The sequence below is a fragment of the Besnoitia besnoiti genome, chromosome VIII, assembly GCF_002563875.1.
Source record: "Besnoitia besnoiti strain Bb-Ger1 chromosome VIII, whole genome shotgun sequence".
Lineage (NCBI taxonomy): Eukaryota > Apicomplexa > Conoidasida > Eucoccidiorida > Sarcocystidae > Besnoitia > Besnoitia besnoiti.
Window position 1 is genome coordinate 153,755 of NC_042363.1, and position 25,571 is coordinate 179,325.

Below are 25,571 nucleotides of genomic sequence, written 5' to 3' on the forward strand. Positions count from 1 at the left end.
TTACTTGGTGAAAGGACGTGAGTAATCCAGTATTTTGTTCAGCCAGGCGATGGAGCAGCGCGGGCAAGCACTAGGCACCAGGGGCAACAGTCCCTGTACCAGAAGCCGGAACGCTGCGTTACAGCATCTCAAAAAGAGCAACCCCAGCAAAACATCTGCTGTAGCCTCATTTCCGACAGCCACGCACGCACGATGCACCGCTTTTCTTATCAAGGACGAGGTATCATCAACGGATTACAGAGTGATAGAGGAGGCAGGCGCCATGACAGCAGAGATAAGGGAGGCGGGGAGAATGACAAGCGCCCCATTTTGAGTGCACTACCAGTTATTTGTATCTGTACAGTACCGCTTTCTCCTCCACCGAATCAATGCGGCCCTTGGCTCTCACCCCGCATGCCATTTGACCTTCTATAAAGCCTGCTTTTCTTCGCCGCCGTCTCCACCTTAACGTAGCTCCAGGCCAGTGACGCCTCCGCACATGAGGTAAAGCTACCGCTTAACCTTTTGATGGCTGTAGAAACCTGAAGGCCCAACAGGTTCGCCGTGGCGTCTGTAAGATTCGGCCGTGGAGGTGAGCAGCCCTGAGGGCCTGCAGGGGAGAAAGTGAAGGTAACGGTAAATGGAAGCCCGAAGAAAGGAAGCAGATGACGAGTTTCCGACACTGTTGAAGGTCCCACTGGTCAGATAATTCGTAGGCCGTAACCGCAGTCTTTTAGGGTGTGATGAGGAAAGCGAACGAAGGTCCTACAACCGCACCTGATGTACGTGCAGTTTCCCCCTCTGTCTCCTCAAGGAGGGACAGTTCAGCCACTTCCTCTTCTTCCTTTCAACCTGATGAGAGATAAGGAAGACTGAATTCTCTGGAAACTCTGAGTTGTGCTGCTCAGGAAGCTACCGGACAAGCGGTAATTTGCGCACCGAGAGTTCACGGGGCGGTCAGGGGCTGTCCATGATCAAAGCAGAAACCAGCAGTTTGAGGAACTCTGCATCTAAACTGCTGCGGATCTGCTCTTGTGTCGATGATGCGTCACATCAGACATGAAACCTGCGATTGTGCGGTAGTTGATTGACGTCATCCAAGCCGGAGAACAGCCCGGCAAGCGGGGTTATTCGGCCAGTGCCGATGCGAATTACCTGCAGAGCAAGCATTTTTCCCCGCTAAAAGCGCTGGACGAAGTTTCCAGTGCCGTGGTTGCTTTCTGCCGCCCTACGGAGGGGCGCGCACAGTCCGTTTCGCAACGCGATCGCGCCAGAAGACGCCCACTTCTGCGTGGCTGAGACGTGGCCTTCAGCTTCCACCGTTCTTGCAGTGAAAACACCCAAGAAAAGCTCCCGCTCCACAAAGCTGAAGGCAAATCTTCTGCCCCCACGCCAAACCCACATTTTGGGGATACATGTTCCTATCGAGTGTCTCCCATTCAGGTAGTCTCGAGTGTGGTGCCGAGCAGCATCGGCGGCTCCTTGGCTGGCAAGACGGCGCGCGCGGTTGCAACATGCCGACCGCAGCCATGGCGCAGCCCATGGCATGTCGATCTTCCCTGTGGTAGTGAACGTCCTGCGGTGTTCTGCCTGGCGGTCACCTCACTATCTGGGGCGTAATGGAACTCCTCGGCGCCCTCTCTCTTCAAAAACCAGGTTGCCTGAGTCCAGAAGGCGCGAGTCACTTGCAGGTCTGAGATCCCTTTCCCCGTGGTTCCTCCTAATGGACGTGGGCGTTCTTCCTCGTGGGCGTCACAGGGCTTGGCTTACCAGGGGAATGGTGTGGCTAGATACCTGTCGCCACTGGCAATCTGCCTCGATGTTTGCTTGCATTTCCTTGTTGTCGGGCGTAGTGATCCTCTGACTCACAACTGGGAGTAGCGGGCGGAGCATTTCAACAATCGGCGTTTCTACGGATTGTCAGCGAAACCTTGTGCAGCTTTTCGCGGGTGTTTCTGCGTCATGAAATGCCTCCCTCGAAAATCTTGGGTGACCCGTAATGAACGCCACGCTCTCTCCCGTTAAACTGGCAGACCGCGTCGTCACTGTGGTTGTTCATTAAAGACCTTGCAGTTTTTTTCTTATGGGTGGGTCGACAAAACCTGGAAGAAGCGCCGATCTCTCACTGGGTTGAAGGGTCTTCGGAGGCTCGCGCGCGACTGCCAGTGGATTTGTTGAAGGCCCCTGTAGTATCTCCTGCCCGTTACGTTTTAAGCTGGCTTGTATCGTGGCGATGCTTGGCAAGCATTCACTGAAGCCTTGTCCACCGGAGCCTGCGCCAATATTTTATCTAGATCTGCAGGCAATCTCTGCACCTTCTGCAGAGCACCGTGGACCCTTCAGCCGACTCAGGTTGCGTGAAAGAAAGTCTTCCAGGGGCGTAGGAGGTTCGGGTGTCCGCGGTGTCTGTATATTGACGAAGGGGCATCGGCGCTCGCTGTTTTTTCTCCCCTTCTTCGATCGTTCTCAGACAGCCTTAGCCGGCGAAGGGCAACGTTCCTTGTCAAGGCCGCTGCCTGGTCAGCGGTAATGTAAGGGCTGTCTGCATCCTCACTTTTCTGCGCTACCTGCGGCATCCTCGGGGCGATCGGGGAACGAGGCCACTGAGAGATTTCGCCCCTCCTGTCACGCGCCTCCAGGATTTTTCCGTGTTCTTCCGCCGTCTCTCCAGCGAGGCGCGGGGCGCGCCTCCCTTTTTCTCGCTTGCCCTCTCTCTGCTTCTCCGCCCGCGAAGATGGGGTTTGCCGACTCGCCGCAAAGCACCTCGCGGTCGTCTACGCCGTCTGCGGGCGGCAAGCGCGCTGGTCACGGCTACAGGCGGGAAATGGTTCGTGTGCGCCAGGGCCACTACAGACGTCTGGCGTTTGGGAACCGGATAGCTTGGCATGATATCTTCTTCTCCTGCTCCGTCTTCCGGCGGCCGCCTCCCTACACCGTCATCGACCCGTGGAAGTTCCCCTCCGAGCGGGCGTGGACGAGCCGAAAAGCCAAAAAACCGGCTCCCAGGAGGAGCGAAGCGTCGGCGGCGAGGTCGCGAGGGCCGCCTTGCCCCCCAGGCCCTCCCGTCTTCGTTAGGCCTCCAGAAGTCACGCCGCTCGCGCCTCTCCGGCCGCACACGACGTGCCCTGCGCCGCCTCCGCGGACGGAGCCGAGCTCGCCTCCGCTGCCGCCGCCGATCCCCGAGCCGCCAGCGCCCGCACCGGCGGCGAAGAAGGCGGCTAAGGGAAAGAAAAAGAGGTTCAGTTTCCGCACCGGAGTCGAGTCGCGGTCGCGGGTCAGCGAGGCCTCGACGCCGCCCACGATCGTCGAAGAGCCTCCTCTGCGGCCGCCGCCCGAGCCTGCACTGGCGACCTCGGAGGAGACGACGGCCGCGTCGACGATTCCGCGGGAACCGCCCAAACTGCCGCCCCCCGCCGAAACACGCGGGCCCCCCACGCTGCGACAAACCTTGTCCAGGAAGAAATCTGACAAAGCTGGAGAACCCGCTCAAAAAATCGTCGTCTCCATCGGCTCACTCAGGTGAGGAGCTTCAGCGCGAGTCAGCGAGCCGCGGCTGCACCGTGCACTCTCTGCGGCGCGGGTGGCTGAAAGCCGCGTGCAGCCAGAGAGGGCGGAATATGGGCTCCACGCGGGCGCCTCCCGTACGCAAACGACTGTGGCGGAAACAGACACGCCTGCGCGCCCCCGGAGCCGCCTGTTGGGAGCTGTTGGGCGGCAAATGGTGTCGGTGAAAGCGCGTGGTGTTTGCGGCACCACATCTTCGGTCTGCGGAAATCCAACGCTGTAGCTTTCTTCAGAAGTCCAGTGGGAGTGGTGGGGAGGGGATAAAACCGGAAAGAACTTGGTTGTAGGGTCGTGGAAGCCTTTAGGGGAAGCCTTGGAGCGTCGGTGCCCGAGAGCTTCGAAAGGCAGGGAGAGGAGTGTGAAGTGGCGAGCCGACTGCAGAAGGCGGAGCGTTCCAAATGGAAGCCGGGAGCGACCCTAGCAGACGGTGCTCTGGCTGCACAATGCTGCTGCTGCTGCGGATGCGACTCCTGTTCAGGGGAAGATACAAAGGCGAATTGAAGGGGCAAGCGCAGGCCTTCCTTCTCTGCGGCACGACCCAGGATAACCTCGAGCAGGTAGGCGGACAGGACGAGGGACGCCTCACCTGCAAAATTCCTCTGCGTTGCGTGCGAATCCACATAGACACACATTCAGGCGTGCGGTGAGCGTCGGTACGAGTGGTGTGCGTGGTGCGGCAGACGTAGTGAAATGGTGCGTCGTGTGTCGTCTGCGGGTTTGTCTCTTCAGCTCCTCAGTCACGTTCGCAACAAGTCTCCCCTATTTCCCCTGACGCTTTCGTCGTCCGGCGAGTTCTGCGTCGATTTCGGATATGAGGTAATCGCGATTCGTCGATGCGCCGCTCCGCAGCCTCACGTTTGCACGGCCGCTCTAGTCGCAGCTCCTCCCCTGGTCACACAACGGGCGTGGGGCCTGGAGAGCAGCTCACCCGATCTGAAGAGGTGGAAATTGCCTCCGTGGGTGTCAGTGGTGCAAGTCGCACGGAGTACACGATCGCGTAGCGTTCCGTGGTCTGTCCCTGCCCTCAGTTCGTCCTCCCGCTTGGGCCGCCCACGCCCTTTGGCATGCGCATTAGCGTCGTCTGCACCCGCGAAACGACGCTTGTGGACATGGACGGAAAGAGGCGGTTCAGTTGGCGTCTCAATGACATCGGCAGCATCGTCTCCCCTATGCGAGACATGACGACATCCCAGGTGAGGCTCCTGCGAGTGCGGGGTAGCCACGGTTTGCTCGCTCGTATCGCGCCTCGTGGATCAGGCAGTGCACGTTCCGCAGATTCCTTGCTGTTTAGCGTATTTTTCTAGAGCTTGACCTCAGCCGCTGGAAGAGCTTCTCTGTGCGCCTGCTGTGCCCTCTGGTGGCAGACTGTCGACTGGGATACGTATCCGCTGCGCTTCAATGCGCGGTCAGGATTCGAGGCGGGTGAGTGACCCGCGGCCGGCAGCGGAGGTGGGGCGGGTGTGGAGTGGACTCACAGGCGCAGGAATCTCAGAGTGAGGAATAGGCCCGTCGCTCCAGTACGAGTTCATGTCGCCATGTGCGAGGCATGTGATTTAGTTTCTATTAATATTTATCCACCGCTCCAGTGGAACGCGGACAATGCTCAAGACTGAGACGAATCTCCCCTGCGAATTGCCTGGAAGTAGTTCGTTGTGCGGTGACTTTCTTTGAATATCTGCGGCTTGTCAGAGAACCTTGTAATCGAGGCGAAATTCGTGCTTTGCCCCGACTCCCAGGGGCCGCCGATTCCACCAGATGAAATTCAACCGTGAGCGACAGACTGCATGCCACTGGGACTCTGGATGATCCGTGGGCGTAGCTGCGTAACTGTGAGCGAAGATGAGCTGTAGACGGAGGCGCGACGGCGCAGCTACTACACTGCGTAAGGCGCACTGCGCGGCTTGTCGTGACTGTAGAAATCCGGGTCTGTTTGGAGCTGGAGCTAGCTGCGCGGCGCTTTCTCGTGAGTTGCGACACCAGCGAGGCAAGTTCGTTGACGTTGGAGTTCGCTGCATTCGCCCAGAGCGCTGGTATCTCCTGGTTTGTGGGCGACTGTATGTTTGCAGCTTCCAGCCTCCTGCTCCGCCCAAGGCAAAGATTCAGAAACAAGCCAAGCATGCCGCTGCGGTTCCGCCCTTTATTCCTCCTCTGCCTTTGACTGAGGACTGGTCGGCTTTTAACGTCACCGACAAGAGGTGTCCGCCGTGCCAGCCTCCAAAGTATTGCGGAAACCAGGACGTGTCAGCCTGTCTGCCTGTGGATGCGCTAAGCGTCTCGTCAGAGAGGTCGTCAGCTTCTCTGGTGGAGCGAATCGACGCAGCGCTGAAGAAAAACTCTTCCTGGGAAGAAAAACTCGCCCAAAAATTCTGTGCTGCGGACTTGGAAACCTGGCACGACAGGGGGTCGAGAAAGACCCTGAAACGTCACAACAAGGGTATCGGAGAGGAGGTTCCAACAGGCGTGACAAAACCTGGCGAGAGCCTCGCGTGTGCGGGTTCACGCGCGGTGAGGCGACCGCGTCCTGGTGCGGAAGATAGTGCGTGGACTTCGAGATGGAGTACAGCCCGCGCAGCAGCTAGAGTCGAGTCAGGCGCGTCAGCCCTCCGAGGGTCGGTACACGGCGGGGCCGCCTCTCCGGCAGAAGCCCCCTTCACTCCGCATTCTTGGGAGGAGACGTTTCGGTTGACTTCGTCGCCATCTGAGTATTCCGAGAAGAGAGAGGATAGCTGCGCATCCGATATATCGGGCAAAACCTCGTTCAGGTCAGAGGCGGTCTCGCAGCGCGCTTCGCATGCATGCCAAACCGGCTCCTGCGCAGGCGCGTGGCAGAGGCGTCACGAGCGGCGGCAGCTGCAGTCGGCTGCGAGGGATTCCGAAGCGAAACATGGAACGACTGGCTTCCACCGCGCACGAATTCCAGCGGACGAGGCACACAGAGAGCTCGTTGCCACGGAGATAGGCAAGGCGTGTTCGGCGGCCGATTGGGGCCTGCGTGCGGATTTCCTGCGGTGGCCTGGAGCGCTCACGATTTCGCCGCCGTGTACGAGCCGCTCAGGGAGCGCCGCCCAGGACAGCAAAGTTTGTGGCCTCCTACAGAGCAGCTTCCGCAGCGACAAAGGCATCGCCGGCCGGGTGCCTTCAGTAAGGGGAATGCGGAGATTTCCACCCCCGAAGAAGAACCCGTCTCGATCCTCGTGGAGCAGCCGAACTTCAGAAAGCGAGGCGGTGTCAACTGCGCGGAGCGGCGGCCGCAGCATGCGTGATGGCCCTGCGGCGTGCCCGCGGATATCCTCTCAAGCTATCAAGCCCTTTTAAGCTTTCAGTGTGCGTGGACCCGCGAATGTCGCGAACGTGAAGACGCACGAATAGATGCATGCGCGGTGATGTGTAGTTACGTGAGTAGCATGTGAGTTTGCCCTACAAGACTTTGTTAAAAAGACATAGTCTTGAACCGTGGGGACTCAATATACTTTGATGTCTGCATTTTCGAGGAAAGCGGCTTGCGGCGCAGTGGAAAACCTCGCATGCGTAACGTGTTTGCCTAAGTCCGATGAACGTGCCTCCGCAACCGGGTCGATAGCGCCTGATGCGCTCCTCTCTCCCTCTCGCTTCCGGCGAGACGTCTTCCGCCAAATACAAGTGTCAGGCGTACGCGGGCGGCAGCGTCTGCAAATGCACGCGCGGCGCTCGCGGTGCCAAACAATATGGCGTTCACGTGTTTGTGTGTGTGTGGGTGTGTGGGGGGGGGGGGGGGGGGAGGAGATTCGGGGGGCCGGGGGTGAGAGAGAGGGGGGGGAGGTTCGCATGCGGGCTTGCGCTTCATTCATGTTGTTTTATGTTCGATTTAGTTGTTCACAAAGGGATGGAGGGAGTAGAGCGTTTTCGAAGCTCGCGTCGCGCGTCCCCCACGTCGCGGTCTTGCATGTTGTGCGACGTAGACGTGCACTCAGATGATGCTTCTTTCGGCCGCATCAAAGTGTGGCTGCTCACGCTAGCTTGACCTCGCGGATTTGCGCGCCGGATGAAGTTGATGAAGCTGGGCTGGAAGGGCAGTCAGCGAGTGGCGGTGGCCTGCGAAGCCTCAGCGTAGACAGGGCACTTTTCTAGTCGCACGAGTATTCAGAAAAGAGCAAACAGTAATGCCCCCCCATCGCTGCGGCCGCTCTCCGCGAACTTTTGCTCTGCGGAGCCGTTTGAAACCGGAATATGCTAGGGGGTCGACCTCACACGCTGCCAAGCCAAGCAACACGACCCAACGAAGTGGCGGAACAGAACCTGCATCTCTCCAGGTTTTCAGCGAACGACGCAACGCCGCAGTAAGCGATGCTGCGTCCCTTCGGGGGTGCTGACCTCACAGCATTTGCCGCCTTTCGCCACAATGGAAAATCCTGTGAAACATACGGACGTCGCGGGGTGGCGCCGATCTGGAGGGGCGCCACGTTCCTCGTCACAGACGCACACCGGTCTGTTGCAGGCGTGACGTTAGTCCGAAGGACAGCATCGCGTGCCCGACTCGCCACCTCCGTCGCGTCGTGGCTGCAGACTCTGTCTGATTCGACGGCGTGATCTGAGACCAGCACTTGCCATCGACCCCTCTGCCAGGTGTGTCTAGCCGGCGGACGGCTTGGCGAACACAGCTCCTGCCTGCGACTGGGGAAGACACGGTGGCCTTGGGCTGGGGGACGGGGCATGCATGGCGTCCCTAGTTACGGAAAAAGCAACTACCTGGTTGAGCCAGCAAACGAGTCTGCATTAACGGCTGAGCTCGCTTCTATTCGATCGCATACCGGGGATCTCCTCGCAGCTGCACAGACAGTGGGATACCGAGGGCTTTCCTCTTCGTACTCCGCCTGTCGTGCATGGACGCTCCAATGAGCTGAACAGGGAGCGAATTACTTCAAGCAAGAGGTGCGCTGCTAAAGCGATGATGAGCCATACGTGCGCCAATGTGTTCGCTCGACGCAGGTGCTGCCTCTCTCCTCCGCCTCTGGGAGAAAAAATTATCTTACATCAAGCGCTCTCCTTCTCTGCAGCTTGCTAAAAGCTCGCAGCCGCATTGCGACTTCGACATGAAACTCGTGGTGCAACTGTGTTGCTCTGCTTCACCTATCGATATGATGCGACGGGAGCAACCGAAATCAGGCAATCCTTGGACGCGCCAGCGCCATACTCGCATCTCCGTTTCTCTCGCGAATCGCTCACTCCTCTATCAACGAAGTTCTTATGGTCGGTGGAATCAAAGAGGGCTCAGAGGCAGAACCGGCGGGGGCTACTACTTCGCTTCGCCTGACAAGAAGCAATGAGTAGGTGTACCTGATGAGCGGAAGGCGGCTAGCTTCTTTGCGTGACAAAAGGGAAAACTCGCGATACTCCACCGCTCTCTCACTCTTCAGCAACCACTGACCCTGAGCTGTGTGAACGCAAAGCTACGGAGCGTTTCTCGACACAGCAACGCGGTCCACCGGAGCGTCGCATGAACCTAACTTCTGCAGCTTCAGCCGACGCCTGTCTGGATGTGCTGAAAACCACCGCAACCAACAAAGTCGAGGATCACGCTGAAAACTGAAACAGGGAAAACCGCCGGGGAAGCGAGAGAGTCCCGGGGGGCTGCAGCCTGGAGGAAAACCGAGCGAGAAACGGGACTGAAGAGGGAGAGAGAGCCGCGCGATGGCAGTGGCCCCGAGGGGAAGGGAAAAGTGTTGCTTGGGAGTTCTACTGCAGTGCAGAAAAGATGGTGACTTTGAATTTGCTAAAATGAAAACAGAGAGACAGGCACGCACTCTTTTCTCCGCCCCAGAGGGAGAGACTGTTGAGTAAAGCGCTCGCCTGCTCGCGGCCGCTTTCAGGAATTCTGCGCGGCCTGCATCGAAAAGCAGAGGCAGTCCGAATGCCCACGATTCCTGGTTTCCATCTAGCCTTTTTGAAAGGTTTTTATGTGACTCCTCAGCCCTTCTCTAGTCGCGTTTTTCGCCGTTGCCTGCGTTGCTGGCAGAGAAAATCCTGAACACTCAGCCCTCGACGTGGAGCTGTGCGATGCCGCTGAGGTAGCTATATGCATTTGCATATAAATACGGTAGATGCGACTGCGCGGCTCAAGGTTAATATACAGAGCAATAAATGAGTAAGTTGACGCGTAGGCGTCTAAGGGAGGAGAGGAATGCGTGTTCGACAGCAAAATGTTAAAAGATCGCTCGCGCGCATGTTTCAGAGAGCTCCTGAGTGGAAATAACATTTATGCGAAGCGACCAGGGGCTGGGGTAAACGTGAGAATTCCCCCCCCTGCTGCAGCACATTCGCGGTATCGTAATCCTCACGTGTAGGCAAGGCCACATTCGTGCCTCAGGGGATCTGTCATCTGTGTGATGATGAGGTTCCAGCTTTCTGATGGGCGATTTTTCGTTTCGGTGATTCTCTTCGTCCTGCTGCGCGCTTCGACTCACGCTTTTTGTCTTCCCTGTGGGAGAAGCGAGCTCGAGAGCAAGCGGGATTCTTCAGGAAAAACTGTATTCAAGAGGGAAAAGAGGGGAGATTTTTCCTCTCAACCAGGCGTTTCTAGCTGCGCTCCTGTATACCGTGTTGCTGCTGGCTGTTTTCTTGAGAATTGCTTTTCCCTCTTTTTTGTCGCCCAGCTTCCATTGGCATTGCAGTTGTGCCCGAGCGACTTTTTTTTTCTTTCGCCGCTTATATGTTTTTGTCTTTTCTCCGTTCGCCGTCTTCGTAAAAGAAACTAAACGTACGTACGTCCCAAGCTCTCCTTCGTCTGCCGGCGCCCCGCAATCTTCCTTTTTTTATTTCGTCTTGCCTCGCTCTGCAGTTTCAGTCTCCCGCGATCTCTTTGCTGTCTCGTTTTTTCGCCCGTTTCCGCTTTTCTCTTGCGTTTTTCGTCCCCCTCTTCCCGTCTCCTTTTCCTCGGCTCGCCCTCTGGGCGCAAATCACACAACGGTTGCTGCATCGGCGGATTTTCGTTCTCGCGAATCCGCCTGCTTCTCTCTTGCGTTTTCGCGTTTTATTCTCCCTGCCGGCGGTCGCGCTGCGCGACGCTTTTTCTTGCGGCGGGTTTTCGCAAGCGCCTGGGCTGCCCCTCGCAGCTTCTCGAGAAATGCGGGGGCCTGCGCCGGGGTGCCCAAACGGCCATGCTGAGCTCGCGTCTGGAATCTTTTTAATCTCGGCGAGGCTCCCTGGTGAGGCAGAAGCGAGTTGAGTGAACGCGCGGTGCGCAGCGGGACTGGCTCGACGCTCGGGTCTGAGAAGTGGGCGAAAGCCGCGCAGCAGCTTTCTCTCTTTCTGGAACGACGGCGTCGCCGCGGGCGGGTTCCGAAGTTCTCTGCAGTCTCTCTCGGTCTCGGGATCTGTCAGTTCGTCTCTCGTTCTGCGCCTGTAGCGCGCGCATGCAGACGCGTGTCGCTACCCCCAGAGACCTCACCCGCAGCCAGCCGCGGTTTCGTCGTCTGTTTGCCTGTGGACTCCATCTTGCTTGCTTGCAAGAAATGAACACCGCGACCGCGGCAGTCTCCTCGTGGATGCCCTGGATGCCCCAGACGCGTGAGAGCGCGAGAGTGCCGAGTTGTTCCTCCGCGGCGTGGTATCGCGGGGTCGGGTGCCTCTGGTTCCGTTGCGGCGATGTCATGCGTTCTAGCTAGGTTTCGTTGGTCTCCGTTCTCGTCTTTCTCACGCACTCCAGGGCACTCGTGGGGGGAGCGCAGGCGAAGCAGGAGGCCCGCTGGGGTCAGTCCCGCTCCTCACCAGAGAGGACAGGGGGGGGTTTCCGCGGCTTCGGCTGCGGCCCCAGTGCGCATAGGCCGGCCGTCGGTTGTTTCGTTCGTCATCTCGCACATTCTCTTCAAAGACTAGTCCGTCCTTCTCAGCTCTCGCATGCCCTTCTCAGCTTTCGTGCGTGTCCGCTCCCGGTCTGCGGAGAAGCCGCGCGCCGCCCTATCTCCGCCCGGTCCTCTCAGCAGCCGCTAGGCTGACGCGGGCGCGGGGGCGCTGCAACCCTGCATCATCGCCTGGACGTTCGTGCACATTCGTCTCTGTATGCATCGTCTACTACACGCCGGCTGGAACCCGCCGCTTGTCTCTTGGCTGCGTTTTTCTGTCTCTTTTCAAAGGTGGCCCCGCCCCTCGACCGGGCGCTCCGCAGCCACGCGCGGCGTCAGGGTCTCCAGTGATGGCCTGCGGGACACACAGTGCGCCCTTGTTTTCTCTTCTCGACTGGTTTTCGTCGGCGCTTCGTGTCTGATCGAAGCGCCTCTCGCTTCCGCTCCACGCGCGTTGTTTTCAAAAACATAGTGGACGTCTGGAGCCTCGTTGTCGCCCTCGCCGTCTTCTGTGTCACACACCCCTGAAGGTCTCTCCCCGTCTTCACATAGATGGACATACAGTAGATTCTTCTCGTTCCGGTAATTGCGCACCTGCCCTCTTTCGCTCTTGTTGAATACCCGATTCGGTTTTTTCGTGGAGGCGTGCAGCGCTTCTACATTGCTCTCGACGCGTTTTTTTTGCCGGTTCAGTTTTCTGGCTGGTGCGCTCTCAGGCAACGGACTGAAGCGGACCTCCGCTTCGGGTGGCGGTCCCCGCCGCGCGGCGAGCTGTTGGTTGCTTTTTCTGTCTGTCTGAGTCGGCGGAGAATCCGGAGGAGAGGGTGGCTCACTCGCGTCCTCCGTGTTTGTCTTCTCACTTCTCTTTTTTATTTCCCGCTGCGCGCATCCCCAAGCGTCAGCCGCCACACTCTGCACCGACGCGGAAGTCTCTCTGGCTCGCCCCTTCGCCCTCGCTCTGCCTCAAGCGCGGCTGCTGATCCGCCCCAGTTCCGTCCCGGGTCCCCGTCCCCCCCGCTGCCCTCTCTGTGCCTCGTCCCAGAACCCGCAGAGGTGGTTCACCGGCGCTTCGTCGCGTCGCTTGAAGGCGCGCCCTTTTCTGACCTGAAGCGCGCGCGGCGCGCGTTTTTTCTCTTTTCTGGGTGTCTCTTTCGTCGGCAAGATGCGGATGCAGTGGTTTTTGCTTCGGCACGCCTACTTCATTAAGGGGGAGGACTTCGCGGTGGCGGTGGCGCTGCTGGACTTGGCGCTGTATGTCTTGGTGGGGACGGATTCGCTGAGGTTTCTGGGCCACTCGCCGGACAAGGCCCTGTTTGGGATGGTCACGTCTGCGCTGCTTTTCATCGTAGCGCTCTGTGGCTTCGTGATTGTGCGCATGTTCCGCACGAGCAAGTACAAAGTGGAGACTTACATCATGCCGGTCTTGATCATTTGCAACATCGCGAGTGTGTTCTACATGCAACTGATCAACAAGTTCGTCGGGTTCATGACGCTGCAGCTTCCCGTGCTTATCTTTCTGATCACGGGCTATCCGTACGTCTGGCTGGTCGCCTTCGTGTTGGTGGGTATGGGAGGCGGCCTGATCGCGCAGTCCGTCGTCTGCTCCGTCGCGCTCACCTCGGGCTGCCCGCCTTATCTGTGGGTCGACGTTGGGCTCTACGCGCTGCAGATGGTGAGCGGCGCAGTCGCCTACTTCACGGTCTACGAACTCGGCATCCTCATTGTGCGCTACAAACGTCACCCGGCGCGCTATCTGGACGCCTTCTCCGACCTCACCGCGCTGGACACGATCGTCTTCTCTCCAGTCTTTGGTCTCGGCGGCGAGGCTGCGCGTCAGGTGCAAGTCAATCAGCTGGTCGCGCCTGAAAAACCGCACCTCGACGGCCTCACGTTTCTCCGCTCCGCCTCTCAAGTCTCGCAGACGACCAATCGCCTCGTCTCTCGAAGCTTCTACCACGCCAACACGCCCGGCTCTGGGCAGACCCGCGACGGGCACCCGTTCGAGCGGAACCCCCCAGACCGCGCCGAGCGACCCTCGTCCGCCAACTTGTCCTTCCACGGCAACCCCTCGCTGGCGGCCCACCACGGGGCCCCCCACGCCCCCAGCGCCCCGCTCGGCTCCGGCGCCCCGGGGGGCGCCCCCGCGGTCCCCAAGGCGCTGATTCAGCACGCCGCGGCGCTGCAGGCGGGAGTCGGCTCGGGCTCCCCGATGCAGGCAGCCGCGGGTCTCGTCGGCGCAGGCCGCCCGAGCGTCCCCCGCGGAGGCCACTTGCAGCGGGGCGACGGCTCCGGCGGGGACAGCGTGGGCGGCGTGTGCCCGCCCACTTCGCAGGGCCTGGTCTCCGGCGCGGCGGGGGGCGGAGGCGCGGCGAGCGCGCCTTCCTCGACAGACGACAGGAGTCGCCCTCCCGCCGCGGAGCCTGCGCCGAGCAGTCCAGTGGAGGATCGGCACGGGGGCCAGGCGGGGGGCGGCGTCGTGGGGCTTCTCAGGGGTCTCACGTCCAAGTGCTCTGCGGCGCTGTCTGACGCCGGGCGACGCGTGGGCGGAAGTCAGGAAAGCAGCCGCTGGCGCTCCCGCGACCGCTTGTCCTCGAGGTCGACGTGTGAGCAGCACGGCACCGGAGGCCACGGGAAGCCCGGCGAGCGGTCGTCTGTGCCCATTCTCTTGCCCCGGCCGTCCGCCGCAGTGACTGCGGGCTCCGGAGGCGAGAGTGAACTGAGGAGTCAATGCCTCTCCGGACTGTCGACTCACGCTTTGGGGGGCGAGGGTCTCGGGGGCGCCTCTGCGGTCAGTTGCGCCTCCAGTCAAAGCTCGAAGACCACTCGAACGGGGAAGGCGGCGCAGGCCCGCAGCAGCAGCAGCGACGTCGCCCGCGGGAGAGAGAGGGCCGAGCCTCTCGTCTCCGAGACAGTCCTGCACCAGGCTGCGCTCCCCTCCTTCTCGTCGTCGTTCGCGGCGTCTGACGCCTGCGTATCTCTCTCGTATCGAGCGCGCTCCAGAAAGCGCGCGCTGTCTGTCGACGCAGTGGGTCGGGGCGAGTCGGGGGGCGCCGACGCCGCGGGGAGGGCCGCGAAGAGCGGGCGCGGGAGGGAGAGCCGTCGAGAAGCCGGCGAAGGCGCGTTTCATGAGTTCTCTCCGTCCAGTCTCGCGAAAAAAGAGGATGTGTTTCCTTGCGACGAGCGCTTCGCGCCGACCGCGGGCGCGACGGGCTTCGCATCGGTGTTCCCTCTGTTTGACGGCGAGAGCTCGTTTCCTCCCGAGGCGAACGTGCGGGAGGATGCGCCCAAGCTCTTGGGCGGCGCAGAGGTCTGGGGTTACGACCCAGCCCACCCGCCCGCCGGGTACGCGCGACGGGCGACTGGCGGGGTGGACGAGCAGAGCTCGCAGCTGCCGTTGTTCCCGTCAGCTGCGGCGGAGGCGCAAGTGCGGAGTGCACTCCAGTATCACCGGAGGTGGTTTTTCTCGCAGCTGCTTCACTTCCGGCGCGCGAGGCGACGCAACCGACAGCGCGGGCGGCGCTCGGGCGACCCTGCGGCTTATTCCGAAGACAGCGAGGGAGCGGATGCGAGCTCGGACGACTCGACAGCAGACGCGCGAAGAAGACGCGCGCGACGGCGTTCGGGGTGCTCGCCTCGAGCAGAGAGATACGACTCCGGTAGCGATGAGGAGACTCATCTCTGGCTGAGGGCGAGGGACAGTGAAGAAGTAGCCTCGGACGCGTCGGAGGGCTCCCACGAGCGATCCAGGTGGCGCGACGTTTCGGCGAGCTCCATCGACGCGTCTTCCGATGCCAAGGAGGGGGAGTCCAGCGCGTCGTCGGGTGAAGCGGATGACAGCTACGCACTCAGCGGCATGCAGTGCCGCCGTCTGCGGCGGAGCGACGCTTCTGCTGATGCCTCGGTGTCTACTTCGTCTCGATCTCCTGCGCGCTGCGGAGCTGGGAGGAAAGGAAGGGCGCGGACTGGCGCTTCGTCCGTCTCCGCCTCGTCCTTCGCGTCCTCTGCATTCCGCCGGTACCTGCCCTTCTTGTTTGCCTCTGGCACTCGGCGCCGCAGCTCGAAACCACTGAGCGACGAGGAACCAGAAATGCTCAATGAAGTCGCTGAGGCCCGGAGCCGGAGATGGGGCTCGCGCCGCTTCTCTGCGGCCGAGGGCGACGTCAGTGAGGGCGTCTGCAGCGCGTCCTCCGCGGGCGTGTCTGCGGCGGGCGTGTCTGCGGCGGGCGTGTCTGCGGCGGGCGTGTCTGCGGCGGAGAGTGAGGAGGTGTGCGAGCGCTGCTGCGAGGCATCGTCGGGCTCTCGCTCTTCGCGCTCGTGCTCGCTGGAGAGACGGAGTCGTGGGGGCAGGTTCTCGAGGAAGAGGCGAGCGAAAGGGAGGCGCAGGCTGTCCAGTCGCGTCCGCGCCTCGTCCTCGTCTTCCTCGCCGTCGCCAGCCCGCCGCGAGAGAGCGAGGGATGGCGACTACGTTGCTGTCGACCTCGCGCCTCTCCCCTCCCGGATCTTCTTCGACACCTTCCTCAACTCGATTCGCCGAGCTGAACAACTCACGAAGCAAGCCAGCGCGCCGGGGCACCTTCCAGTCTTCTCCGTCTCTGCGTCGTCTCCCGCGGGCCCCCCCGTCCCGCCCTCCTCCTCGCCTTCGACCGACGGAGCCAGAGGAGGCGAGGCGCCGACCGCGGCGAAGCCGGCGAGTGGGCAGCCCGCTGCAGGGCCGCAGGTCAGCGCGCAAGGACGGAAGGGAGCGAGCAGCGAGGGCCTGGAGAAGTACTATGCCATGCTTCTCCCCTCGCTCCCGCCCTTCCCCTCTTCGCGGCCTCTGGCGGTCGCGCGCGGGAAGAAGGGCCTGCACAGGGTCGCAGACGCCTCGATGTCCGCCCGAGGGGGGGAGGCAGGGACGGGCGCCAGCCCCCAGTCGGCCCTCTTCGTTGATGGAAAACGCCTCGCTCAGGCTGTCGCTGTGTCCGCTTCGGCGGGGTTAGAGTGCGGCTCGGAAGGCCCAGGCCGAGACGAACAAAAACAGGGCCTCCGCCGCGCGTTGTGCGCCTCGCCAGCGGATCTCGCTTCTCGTCTGCACCGTCTTCCTCGCGCTCCGGCTCTCGCCTCGCCGCCGCTTCTCCAGGCGACGGTCGCGACCTGTCCTCAACCGCCCTCTCTCGCCTCTTCTCCGTCTTCTGGACTCGCCTCGTCTGTCTGCGTCCAGAGGTCTCAGTCTGTCGCGGCGGCTTCTGCGAGGGTCTCCATTGAGTTGGGCGATCTCGCTCGCCAGCCGTCGCCTCCTCACGCGAAGCTCGCGCACACTCACGCCGCGGCCGCTCTCTCGCCGTCCAGTGACCCCACCACGCGCGCGACCTCGGTGCCGCCCCGCAGCGTCTCGGATGCTGGAAGCGCGTCTGCGGAGACCGAGGACGGCAGCGAGGGCGCCGTGGAAAGGCGCCTGTCTTCTGTCGTAGTCCCACGCGACCCGCAGGAGCTGCATCGCTGCCGGCGGAGCTGGAGCGCATGCGGGCCTGCGACCGCGGGCTGCGCCTCTGGGCCCCCCCCGCTGGCGGATCGAGCGGCCTCGCGCGCGCCGCAGGTTGACGGTGCTGCTTTTCCGATGCAGGACTGCAAGCGCGGGCGCTGCCGGCGCTGCGGCCGCACGTGTCGGCATCGAGAGTCTCCGCGTCGCGGGGCTGGGTGCGGAGACAGGAAGCGGAGTGCGGCAGGAGGGAGGGAGCGCGAAACGTCGGATCGTTCGGAGAGAGAGGAGCGCAGCCAAGCGCGGACGCTGCGGCGCAGGCGGCCGCGGAGAAGCCGGTTGCTGTCGCCGGCGATTTCCACGGCGAGCTGCAGCAGCCGCGAGCGCAGGAGTCGCCGGGCGGTCGGCGGCGTCGCTCAGCTCACGCCGATCTGCGTGGATGAGGACTGCGGACAGGGCGACGACCTCCTGTCTCCGCTGCTGCGCAGCGAGAGCGAGGAGGCCCCGGGGGATGTACGCGACTCTCTGTCGATAGACAGCGACGCGTCGTGCGACTCCCGAGACCTCAGCGGACGGCAGCAAGGTGGCAGGCGCTCCCGCGCCTCCTCGCTCCCGTCTGCGGCGGAAGGTGAGCCGGCGGGAGAGCCAGACCAGAGGGCAGGTGGATGGCTGGCGTCGTGGCTCTTCGGGCCCTGGGGGGTCAGCGAGGGCGAGCGCGGCGGAGGAGGCGCCCGTGGAGAGAAGCGGAGGGACCGGCGGTCGAGGCGCCGACGGCACAGCAAAGTCTCTCGAGACCGGCTGCTAGTGCAAGCTGGCTACGCGCTGAGCGGAGAGGACGCGACGCGCGCCTTCGCGGACTGCAGCCGCAAGGCGTGGTTGAGAGAAGATGGCAGCGGGGCGTCAACGAGCCAGTATTCTTCCTTCGGACGCGCCGGCGGTCGCCGGCGAGAGTCGCCTGAGACTTTGGAGCCCGCACGCTCGGCGACTGCGGAGGACGACGAGGATCGTCTCGCCGTTTCGCATGGTCGCGACGCCTGCGGCAAGCGCCGCCGGAAGGGGCGGTGGGCGTCGACGACGAGCCCCGAGCAGCGAGAGTGGGGCGGGCGCGGCGCGTGGCACACGACCTCCGCGCTGGACGCGCCTCCGGCCTCACCGCCGACTTGGGCTCCCGCGGTTCCTACTCCGTCGCCCTCTTCGTTCTCCTTCTCGGCGCTCGATCAGGAGGCGGACGCTGGAGAGGGGCGAGCCGAGGCTGCCGCCGCCGCCGCGTCGGGCGCCGCAGACCTCATTCGGCGCTTCTTCGCCGCGACGGAGCTGCATCGCAGCGAGCCGCGACCCGAGAAGCCGGAGGGCGCGGCGGACGGGGCTGTGGCAGCGGACGCGGCGGCGGCCCCGTTGCATATGCTTGCGCATTCGTTCGCCACGGCGGCGACGGCGGAAGGGCCGCCGAGTCCCAAGGCCGCCCGCGACAACTTGTCTTCCTCGCACTCGGGCCTCGCCGCAATTGGGGCCCCGCGGTCGCTGACCAGCCAGGCGAGCTTGCCACGGAGTGCGCCGGCGCAGCCGCAGGGCCACGCGCCCGCGACGGCCTCCGCGCCGGGATCTGCGGCGAGTGTGCGGTCGTCGGCGCTCCCGTCCAGCGGCCGCGCGGGCGGGATGCCTTCGGCGACGTCGCACGCGTTCGCGTCGACGGCCTCCTCGCCGAGCGGGCTCGCGGCGGCGGCGGACTTGGGCCCACGGGCCTCGCGGCTGGGGCTCGGGCGCGGGGCGTACCGGGCGGGGACGGGGACCCGCGCGGCGCCGTCGACGAAGGCCACGCGGCCGCTGAAGAGCGGCTACATCTCGTCGGTGGGCGGCGGCGGCGGCAGCGCAGAGAGCTCCAGGGGGAAGATGACGCGCTACCACATCGTGCAGAAGTTCCACGACCGCCTGCCTTGGTGGGTCGCGCGCATTATCGTATACAGCGACGCCGCGCTGGAGAACTGCCGGCGCCGGCGCCGCCTCATGCAGCGGGCGACCTGGCGAACCAAGGTCGCGATGCCCGTGCGCAACATGCTCGGCCTCTTCAGCGACGAAAAAATCGAGACCTGGTACGTGCAGTGGCTCAACGCCTTCAACGCCAAGTACTACCCCCGCGTCGCCTGGCTCCTCTTTCTCGTCTGCCTCTACGCGACCGCCTTCCACGGCCTCCTCAGACTCAGAAACTTCGTCGACAACTACCCCCTCTGCCGCGACGCCGTGCGAGTAAGTCTCCACGCGCAGCCCCGCCCCGCGGGCTTGCAGGGCCCGACGGAGAGAAAGAGAAAACAAAAGAAAAAACCCACGTGCACACTTCTCTGTAGAAGGGTAGACAGCTTTTCGTATGCGTGATTGCGCGCGAGTCGGGCGTGTGGCGTGCACTTTGTTCTGTTGTGTGTGGCCTTCGCCCTTTCCCCCTCTCTCTCTCTCGCAGGACTCTCCCCTGGGCGAAATCGGTTTTTTCACGCTGGTCGCTGTTCGCTTCGCGTCTCAACCGATTCTCTCGATGCTGCTGCTTCTACCAGTCCTGCGACACTCGGGCTCCAAGATCGTCGAGTGCTTCACTTCTCGGGGACCAGTCACACCGCCGAAAAGCTACAAACTCTACCGATGGATGCTGGGACTATCGCTGCTGCAGTACGTCTGATCGATGTGCCGCTGGTCTTAAATACCTCCGTCGACCGTTTTCTGCGTGACTTTCTGCGGGGGCGTCTTGAAAATCAAGCACTCGTTCGCTCGTCGTCGCGCATCCATATTTATGATTCTTTTAGCTGAACCGATGTGAGGATGTCCGTTCGCACAAGCATATGGCGGCATGCCGCCATATGCTTGTGCGCGCCGCCTGCGTGCGCTTTCTACCATTTCTTCTTTCTGACGAGGCCTCGTTGATCGCACCACATCTCCATATTCGTAAGTAAATGAATGAAGTAAATAAATGTGTACGATTGCCTTCGGGGTTGTTTGCTTTTTGAATGCCCGCATGCATACGCGTTTTCGCTTGCTGCGTTGTGTGTGTTGCTCTTCAGATTTGCGTATAGCGTGTTTGACAACACTTGGCATCTGTTTGCCGCGCCTCCAACTCGACACATTAGTCCGCTGACGATTATTCCGCCGAGTGCGGGGCTGGAGGTGGCAGTGGTTCAGACGGTGTTCATTCTCGCTGTGCGAACGCCGACCATTAATGTAATTTTTTGTCTGTACTTCATCGTGTACCTCCTCATTTTCTTTTTCGTCCTGCCTGCCGGCGCCCAACAAGCGCAGCTCTTCGCCGTCAGCCTCGCCGGTTGGCTTTTCACGTGCATCGGCGGCCAACTCTTCTACACGAGGTAGGAATTGCCGAAAAGAGGACACGGACAACGAGTGGATGTAGGTGGTGTAAAGTTCTCCTAAGCGGGCTCACGCTTGGGACGCCTCTCATCGCGACTGGCGAGTGCATGCATTCTGCCGCCTCTGCCGGGCCCTGAGCAGCAGTCAAGCGCGTGCGAGTGGACTCGTGTTTCCATCCTTTACGTCTTCTACCTTCATCCGTAGCTAGGCAGGTTCCCATCCCCATCTATCCGTTCGTCTATGTATCTGCCTCTATATTTACATATACATAAATATATCCGTTCATGTAGTTGTATATGAGGTGCTCAGTTCATCGCTCGTTTTGTCCACATGTTGGGTAACTGTGTCTGCATTCAGGCGGGTCTGTGGCATGTATGTATGCCCCTGGAAGCGTGACTTCTCACGCGTGCATGTGAGGTACACTACTCTGCACATATATTTATCTGTATACATACATATGCATGTTTGTAGGCTGCAGAGGGTGTGAAGGCGAGTCACGGGTTGCTGGCGTGTGCTGCGTGTGTTGACAGAGCCTTTGAAGTGAACCGCAGGCGGCTGTTCTGCAAGTATGTCCTGCCGTACATGCTGTATCTCGAAGAGATCGCAGCGATTTTGTACTCCAACCCTCAAGGCGAGTATCCGCCCGACGAAGGCAGCGATGACGAGGTGTCGCTGGCCTCTGCGCACCCGGCGGTTGAGAGATCCTAGTAGCGGTGCAGGCCGCCAGCCGGGCGACGCAGAGAGATTGCCTAGCGAGCAGGCAAGGCACAGACACCCGACTGCAGCAGCCGCAAAGAACGAGGAGGCGAGAAGCGCTAGGAGACGGCTCTTCGGATGGGGAACCTGATGATGAGGTGCAGCGAAGAGCGACGTTGTGACCTTGCTGGCGAACTGAGGGAGAGCTGGGCGCAGAGAGGAAACTCTCAACTGGACATCCGCCGCGAAAGACGCACGTGGGAAGCACGCGAGCCCGGGGGCATGAGGGAATTCAGAAAGGGAGAGTCGAAGTCCGCCGCAGAGAACGGAGGACAGCCGGCAAAACCCGAGAGAAAAAAAGGAGTTTCCAAGTCAGACCCGTGCGCATGCAACGCCGATTTGCACACTCTTCATCTGTAAATGCTTGAATGACGCGACCCGAGGTGTCGACCTTTCCCCGGGGCAAACATCCATACATATATGTATATATATTAATGGACATATATATACATATATATATATATATATATATGTATATACGTATGTATATGTAGTCTGTGGTGCGAAAGAGGTACGTGAGAGAGGTAGACGGAAGGAGGTTCGACGACAGCGGTGCCCTACTGTTAGGAGAAAAAACAGAGAAGACGAGGTAAGATCCACGCAGAGGCAGCGAGCAAGCTGTCGGCAGGCAAGCCTCGGCGATTTTGTGTGTCTGTTTTTCTCGCGGATCGCGCTTCGAAGGGAATTCCTCTCTTTTTTCTCAAGCACTCGGGATACTAGACTGTCTCCTTCTTCTCTCTCCCTGCGCGTGTCGTGTCGCGGGTGACTGAGCCGTGGGAATGCCCTTCCCTCGAGACTGGGAAACAGATGCGTTTTTTTTGGGAGGCGCGGTCGCCTGAAGGACGCGCGGAGGGCGACCGTGTGCGAGCTCCGCGGAGGAATGTCTGCGCTTCGTGGTGTCTTTTTCTTTCTTGATACTCGCGAGGGTGTCTGCCTGTCTGCTTGCGCGTGCGAGGACTTAGCTTCTCGTCGACGACGAGTCGACCTGTTTGGGGGGGAAGGGATGCGTGCCGCCAGCGCGACAGCGTCGCAGAGGCCGCACGTGGAACACATCATTTTTCCTGTGATATGAGTCTACGTTTCCAGATCTACTGCGGCGCTTGCCTCTCCAGCTCTTGACATATGCGCGTGTGTGGCTGCGTGAGACCCTCCTCCGTCTACACGTGTGCCTTTGAGTATGCAGGCGGATGGGTCCGTGCGCCGCATACATTCACACATACACATATATATATATATATATATATATATATATATATGCACATGTGTATGTTAATATATGTATGTATATGTGTTCATCTACACATTCTCCAGTTTACTCGACCCACAAGAGCGGCTGCTGACTTTTCATCTTTCGCGTGCGCTGCGCCATGTGCTTGTGGTCCCTTCGTCTTTTCTCTTGGTTCGTCGTGGCTTCGCCGTGTTCCATATCTCAACGTATCACTTGCATGGTGTCTGGGTGCGGCATGCAAAGGCCGCTTGCCTCCCCTTTTGCGGGATGCCGCTTGGTTTGCCTCTTCAATCGACCCTCCGCAGAGGTCTATGTCTGTCTCCTCGCCAGCGCCCGCGGGGGCAGGGAAGCGAAACACACGCAGAAAAGAACAAAAACTGAGGCTGCAGGTGCCAAGCACGAATTCCCCCCTCGCAGCCAGCAGGCGGCTGGGCGCCCCAAACATTTTTTTGTCTCGATCGGGACCGAGGCCTTGCTCACGCCGCCCTCACACCTTTGGGGAACATTAGGGCGGCAGCCGGGTGACGACGCATGGGCGTGGAAATGGCCGCATGAATTCACCGAATTTCTCATATATTCATATATGTGTGGACTAGTACCTAGGCTGGGAACCCCAGAGTCGCAACTAGTCGCGCTGGCTCCATAGACGAAGGGGCACGTGCAGCGCGAAGAGGTCCCGTAGACAGCCGCAGGCCCTGCATGCGGCGCCGTCCGAGTTGAACAAGCGTCTCTCTGTACCAAGATACATTAGCGGTTCAGAAGTCGTTTTCTTGAACACTCCGCGGTCTCTTCTTTTCTACTGCAATTAGCGAGTTCTCTTGGTCTGATCCTGCCATGCAGTGAGGTAATTAGGTGCTTGAGTAAACGACACACACACGTCGGACACCGCGGCAGGCTGTAAGGCACCAGTAAGTCACCGCTCTTTTTCTGAGACGCTTGTGCGCATCGCCCCGTCCGAAGGCAACCGAGTTTCGAGCCTTCATACAACGAGCGAAAGGATATTCAACAAATAGAAGAGACGCCTTGCCGTGGAATAACTGGAGGTCGTCTGGGGCACCCGCAGAGCCCCTTCCGCCCATCTGACGGCGGCTACCCACACTTTATCCCTCGAAGACCAAATAATATATATATGTCTAAACATGTATCTGAACATATATATATATATATATATATTTACTTGCGGTCTCGTTTGTAGAGCGTCAACCACGAGCGGAAAATATTCTGTACGTGTAGTCCTCGGCGGGCGTTCATCTGCCCTTCGGCAGCTTCGTGATCTCGCCTGCATATGGCTATGAAAGCAAACCTCCCCGTCTCGTCTGGCGCCTTCGGCAACACCCCTTGCTTCTCAAGGGCGGGTCTCGCCTTTTCTCTTCAGTGCCTGTCTGCGCGCTCGTGTGCCACAGGCAAGTCTCAACACACATCTGGTAGCGGTTCACGCGAAGAGATGGAAAAGCAATCCATTTCTTCCTGCTGTAAGGATGCGGCGGAGGTCAAAACTAGCCGCTAGAGCGGAAAGACCACCGCGAACACACACAGTCGCACGACCTCAGCTCTCCGCGGCCGCTGGCCTCTACGCGCCGCATGACGCTTTCGGGGCTCCCTGCTGCCCTTTTGTGACCGAGGCTCGAGCTTTAGTTTCGCAGAAGGGAGATACGCTTCTTTCTGAGGCACAGAGCCCACAAGCCGCCACATCACCCCCGTCTCGAGCGAGGATGGAGAACGAAATCTGAGCGCGGAAGGGGGATACAGTTTTACCATTTGTAGCGCGAGGACAGGGCGGGCCTACAGGTGTCTCTATCGCGCTTCCGGCGCTCTCTTCGGTCCAGAGCGGCGTGAGAGAGAGAGGGAAAGAGGGTGTGGGAATGAGAGAGAGAGAGAGAGGGAGCGAGAGAGAGAGAGAGAGAGGGCGAGAGAGAGAGAGCCGATCAGGACCTTTCCCAGTCGTCCGTCGAGGGTCACGCGACTCGAAGGCGAAAGACTCGGGCATCCGAGAGGCACACTCGCGGGCGCAGCGTTGGCGAAGCGAGTTCAAGTTTTCTACGCCGTAGTCCACGCCGAAGCACCGCCGCTCCCCACTTTTGACGGCGCTCGCGTTCACTCCACTGGCTCTCGGCGTCGAGCTCTCGTTGCCTGGCGTGCGCGGTGTGGAAATTGCAGTCTCCTTAGGTGTTTGGCGAACTTCGTTTTTCAGAGGAGCGCTTGACACGTAGCGTCACAGTCAGGTAGCTCTCGTTTCGGCGGGCGTAGGTTCTCTCCGCTTCCTTTGTCTGCGCTATCACACATGGACGGGGAAAAGCGGTAGCTCGCCGAGTGTATTCCGCCCTCCTGCTGCGGTACGCTTTTTCGCAGCAGCAAGCACTGTCGTCGGTCGATTCACTCCAGATATCGCTTTCCCGCCCCCTTCGAATTTCTTCGTTTTCCTCCCCAGGTCTGTCGCTTGGTCTGCGGCTTTCTCAGGCATTTCTCTTCAGCACGTCTTCTTCGGAAACCCGCTTCCCCGCTCGCGAATGTGTCTTGGAGCGCAACGCTGCTGAGAAAGCCGATTTTTTCTCCGCTGCCTTCACTGAATTTCCGCCCGGTTTTTAAGCGTTCATACACCTCCATGGTACCGTCTCGGTTCCCAGTCTTGCGAAACTGGATTCTGGACTTCCGTCGTGTCGTCTTCCGGCGAACCCACTGTCTTCTGCTTTCTCTTCATAATTCCACAGCAAACAGGAAGCTTCCCAGCGCGGCGCAGAGGTCACTCCTCCTTTTCGTGCGAGCATGCTCACTTGTCTTTCTCCTTCTGTCTGTTTCCTTTCCCCTCCTTCGTCTTATTTCCGTTTGGAACGGTAATAGGCTTGCAGATCGCACTAGCTCATGTGTCGGACTACTCTACTTGTCTGCGTTTACAGTTTTACACCTCGATACGCTGCGAAAGACGCTCTGATTCGGTATTTCACAGCCCTAAAACGGCGTTTTTCGGCATCCTCTTGCTACGCTGCGGCCTTAGGAGCCCTGCGGTGATGTCAACACTTTCCCTCTCTACACGCGAAGAGAGGAGAGGTCAGGGGGGTCGCGCCAGGGGGAAGCGTACCTAAAGAGGAGTCGCAGGGAGGGAAGAAAGCGACGCGGGAGAGAGATTTGTCACTCAGGATAGAGCAGAATCGACACAAGCGACAGTCGGCGGCCGGGAGGGAGGAGAGAAGAGAAGCAGCGCTTGCAGGCATAGACGCCGGGTGAGAGACGGCAGGCACGGCGATGGCGTCGGGGGACCTTTGAGAAGGCCCCTTCAACAAAAGAGAGAGAAAGACAGCTTCAAGGCCACAATGCTCTCTCTATGTGCTCGGCAGTTGCCTCTGTCTCTGCAGCTACGTAGTACCCAGCTGGCCCTGTGCGGAGTTCCACGCTAGGCGCGCGTCTATTCTCTCCTTTGAGCGGCCTC

General features: G+C 60.5%; 2 protein-coding genes across 2 annotated transcripts; both read left to right on the forward strand.

Annotated features, from left to right (window-relative positions):
- Window positions 1–2,713: 2,713 nt before the first annotated feature.
- BESB_081560 (uncharacterized protein) lies at window positions 2,714–6,858 on the forward strand (the record flags this gene model as incomplete). Its single annotated transcript, XM_029366506.1, has 7 exons — window positions 2,714–3,498; window positions 4,022–4,100; window positions 4,273–4,359; window positions 4,572–4,736; window positions 4,908–4,965; window positions 5,233–5,311; window positions 5,610–6,858. 7 exons carry the CDS (start codon window positions 2,714–2,716, stop codon window positions 6,856–6,858), a joined length of 2,502 nt encoding a protein of 833 aa, XP_029216966.1.
- Window positions 6,859–12,522: 5,664 nt separating this feature from the next.
- On the forward strand, window positions 12,523–20,871 carry BESB_081570 (uncharacterized protein; the record flags this gene model as incomplete). Its single annotated transcript, XM_029366507.1, has 4 exons — window positions 12,523–19,062; window positions 19,271–19,473; window positions 19,863–20,162; window positions 20,694–20,871. The coding sequence occupies 4 exons, from the start codon at window positions 12,523–12,525 to the stop codon at window positions 20,869–20,871; spliced, it is 7,221 nt and encodes a 2,406-aa protein (XP_029216967.1).
- Between the last annotated feature and the right edge of the window lie 4,700 nt (window positions 20,872–25,571).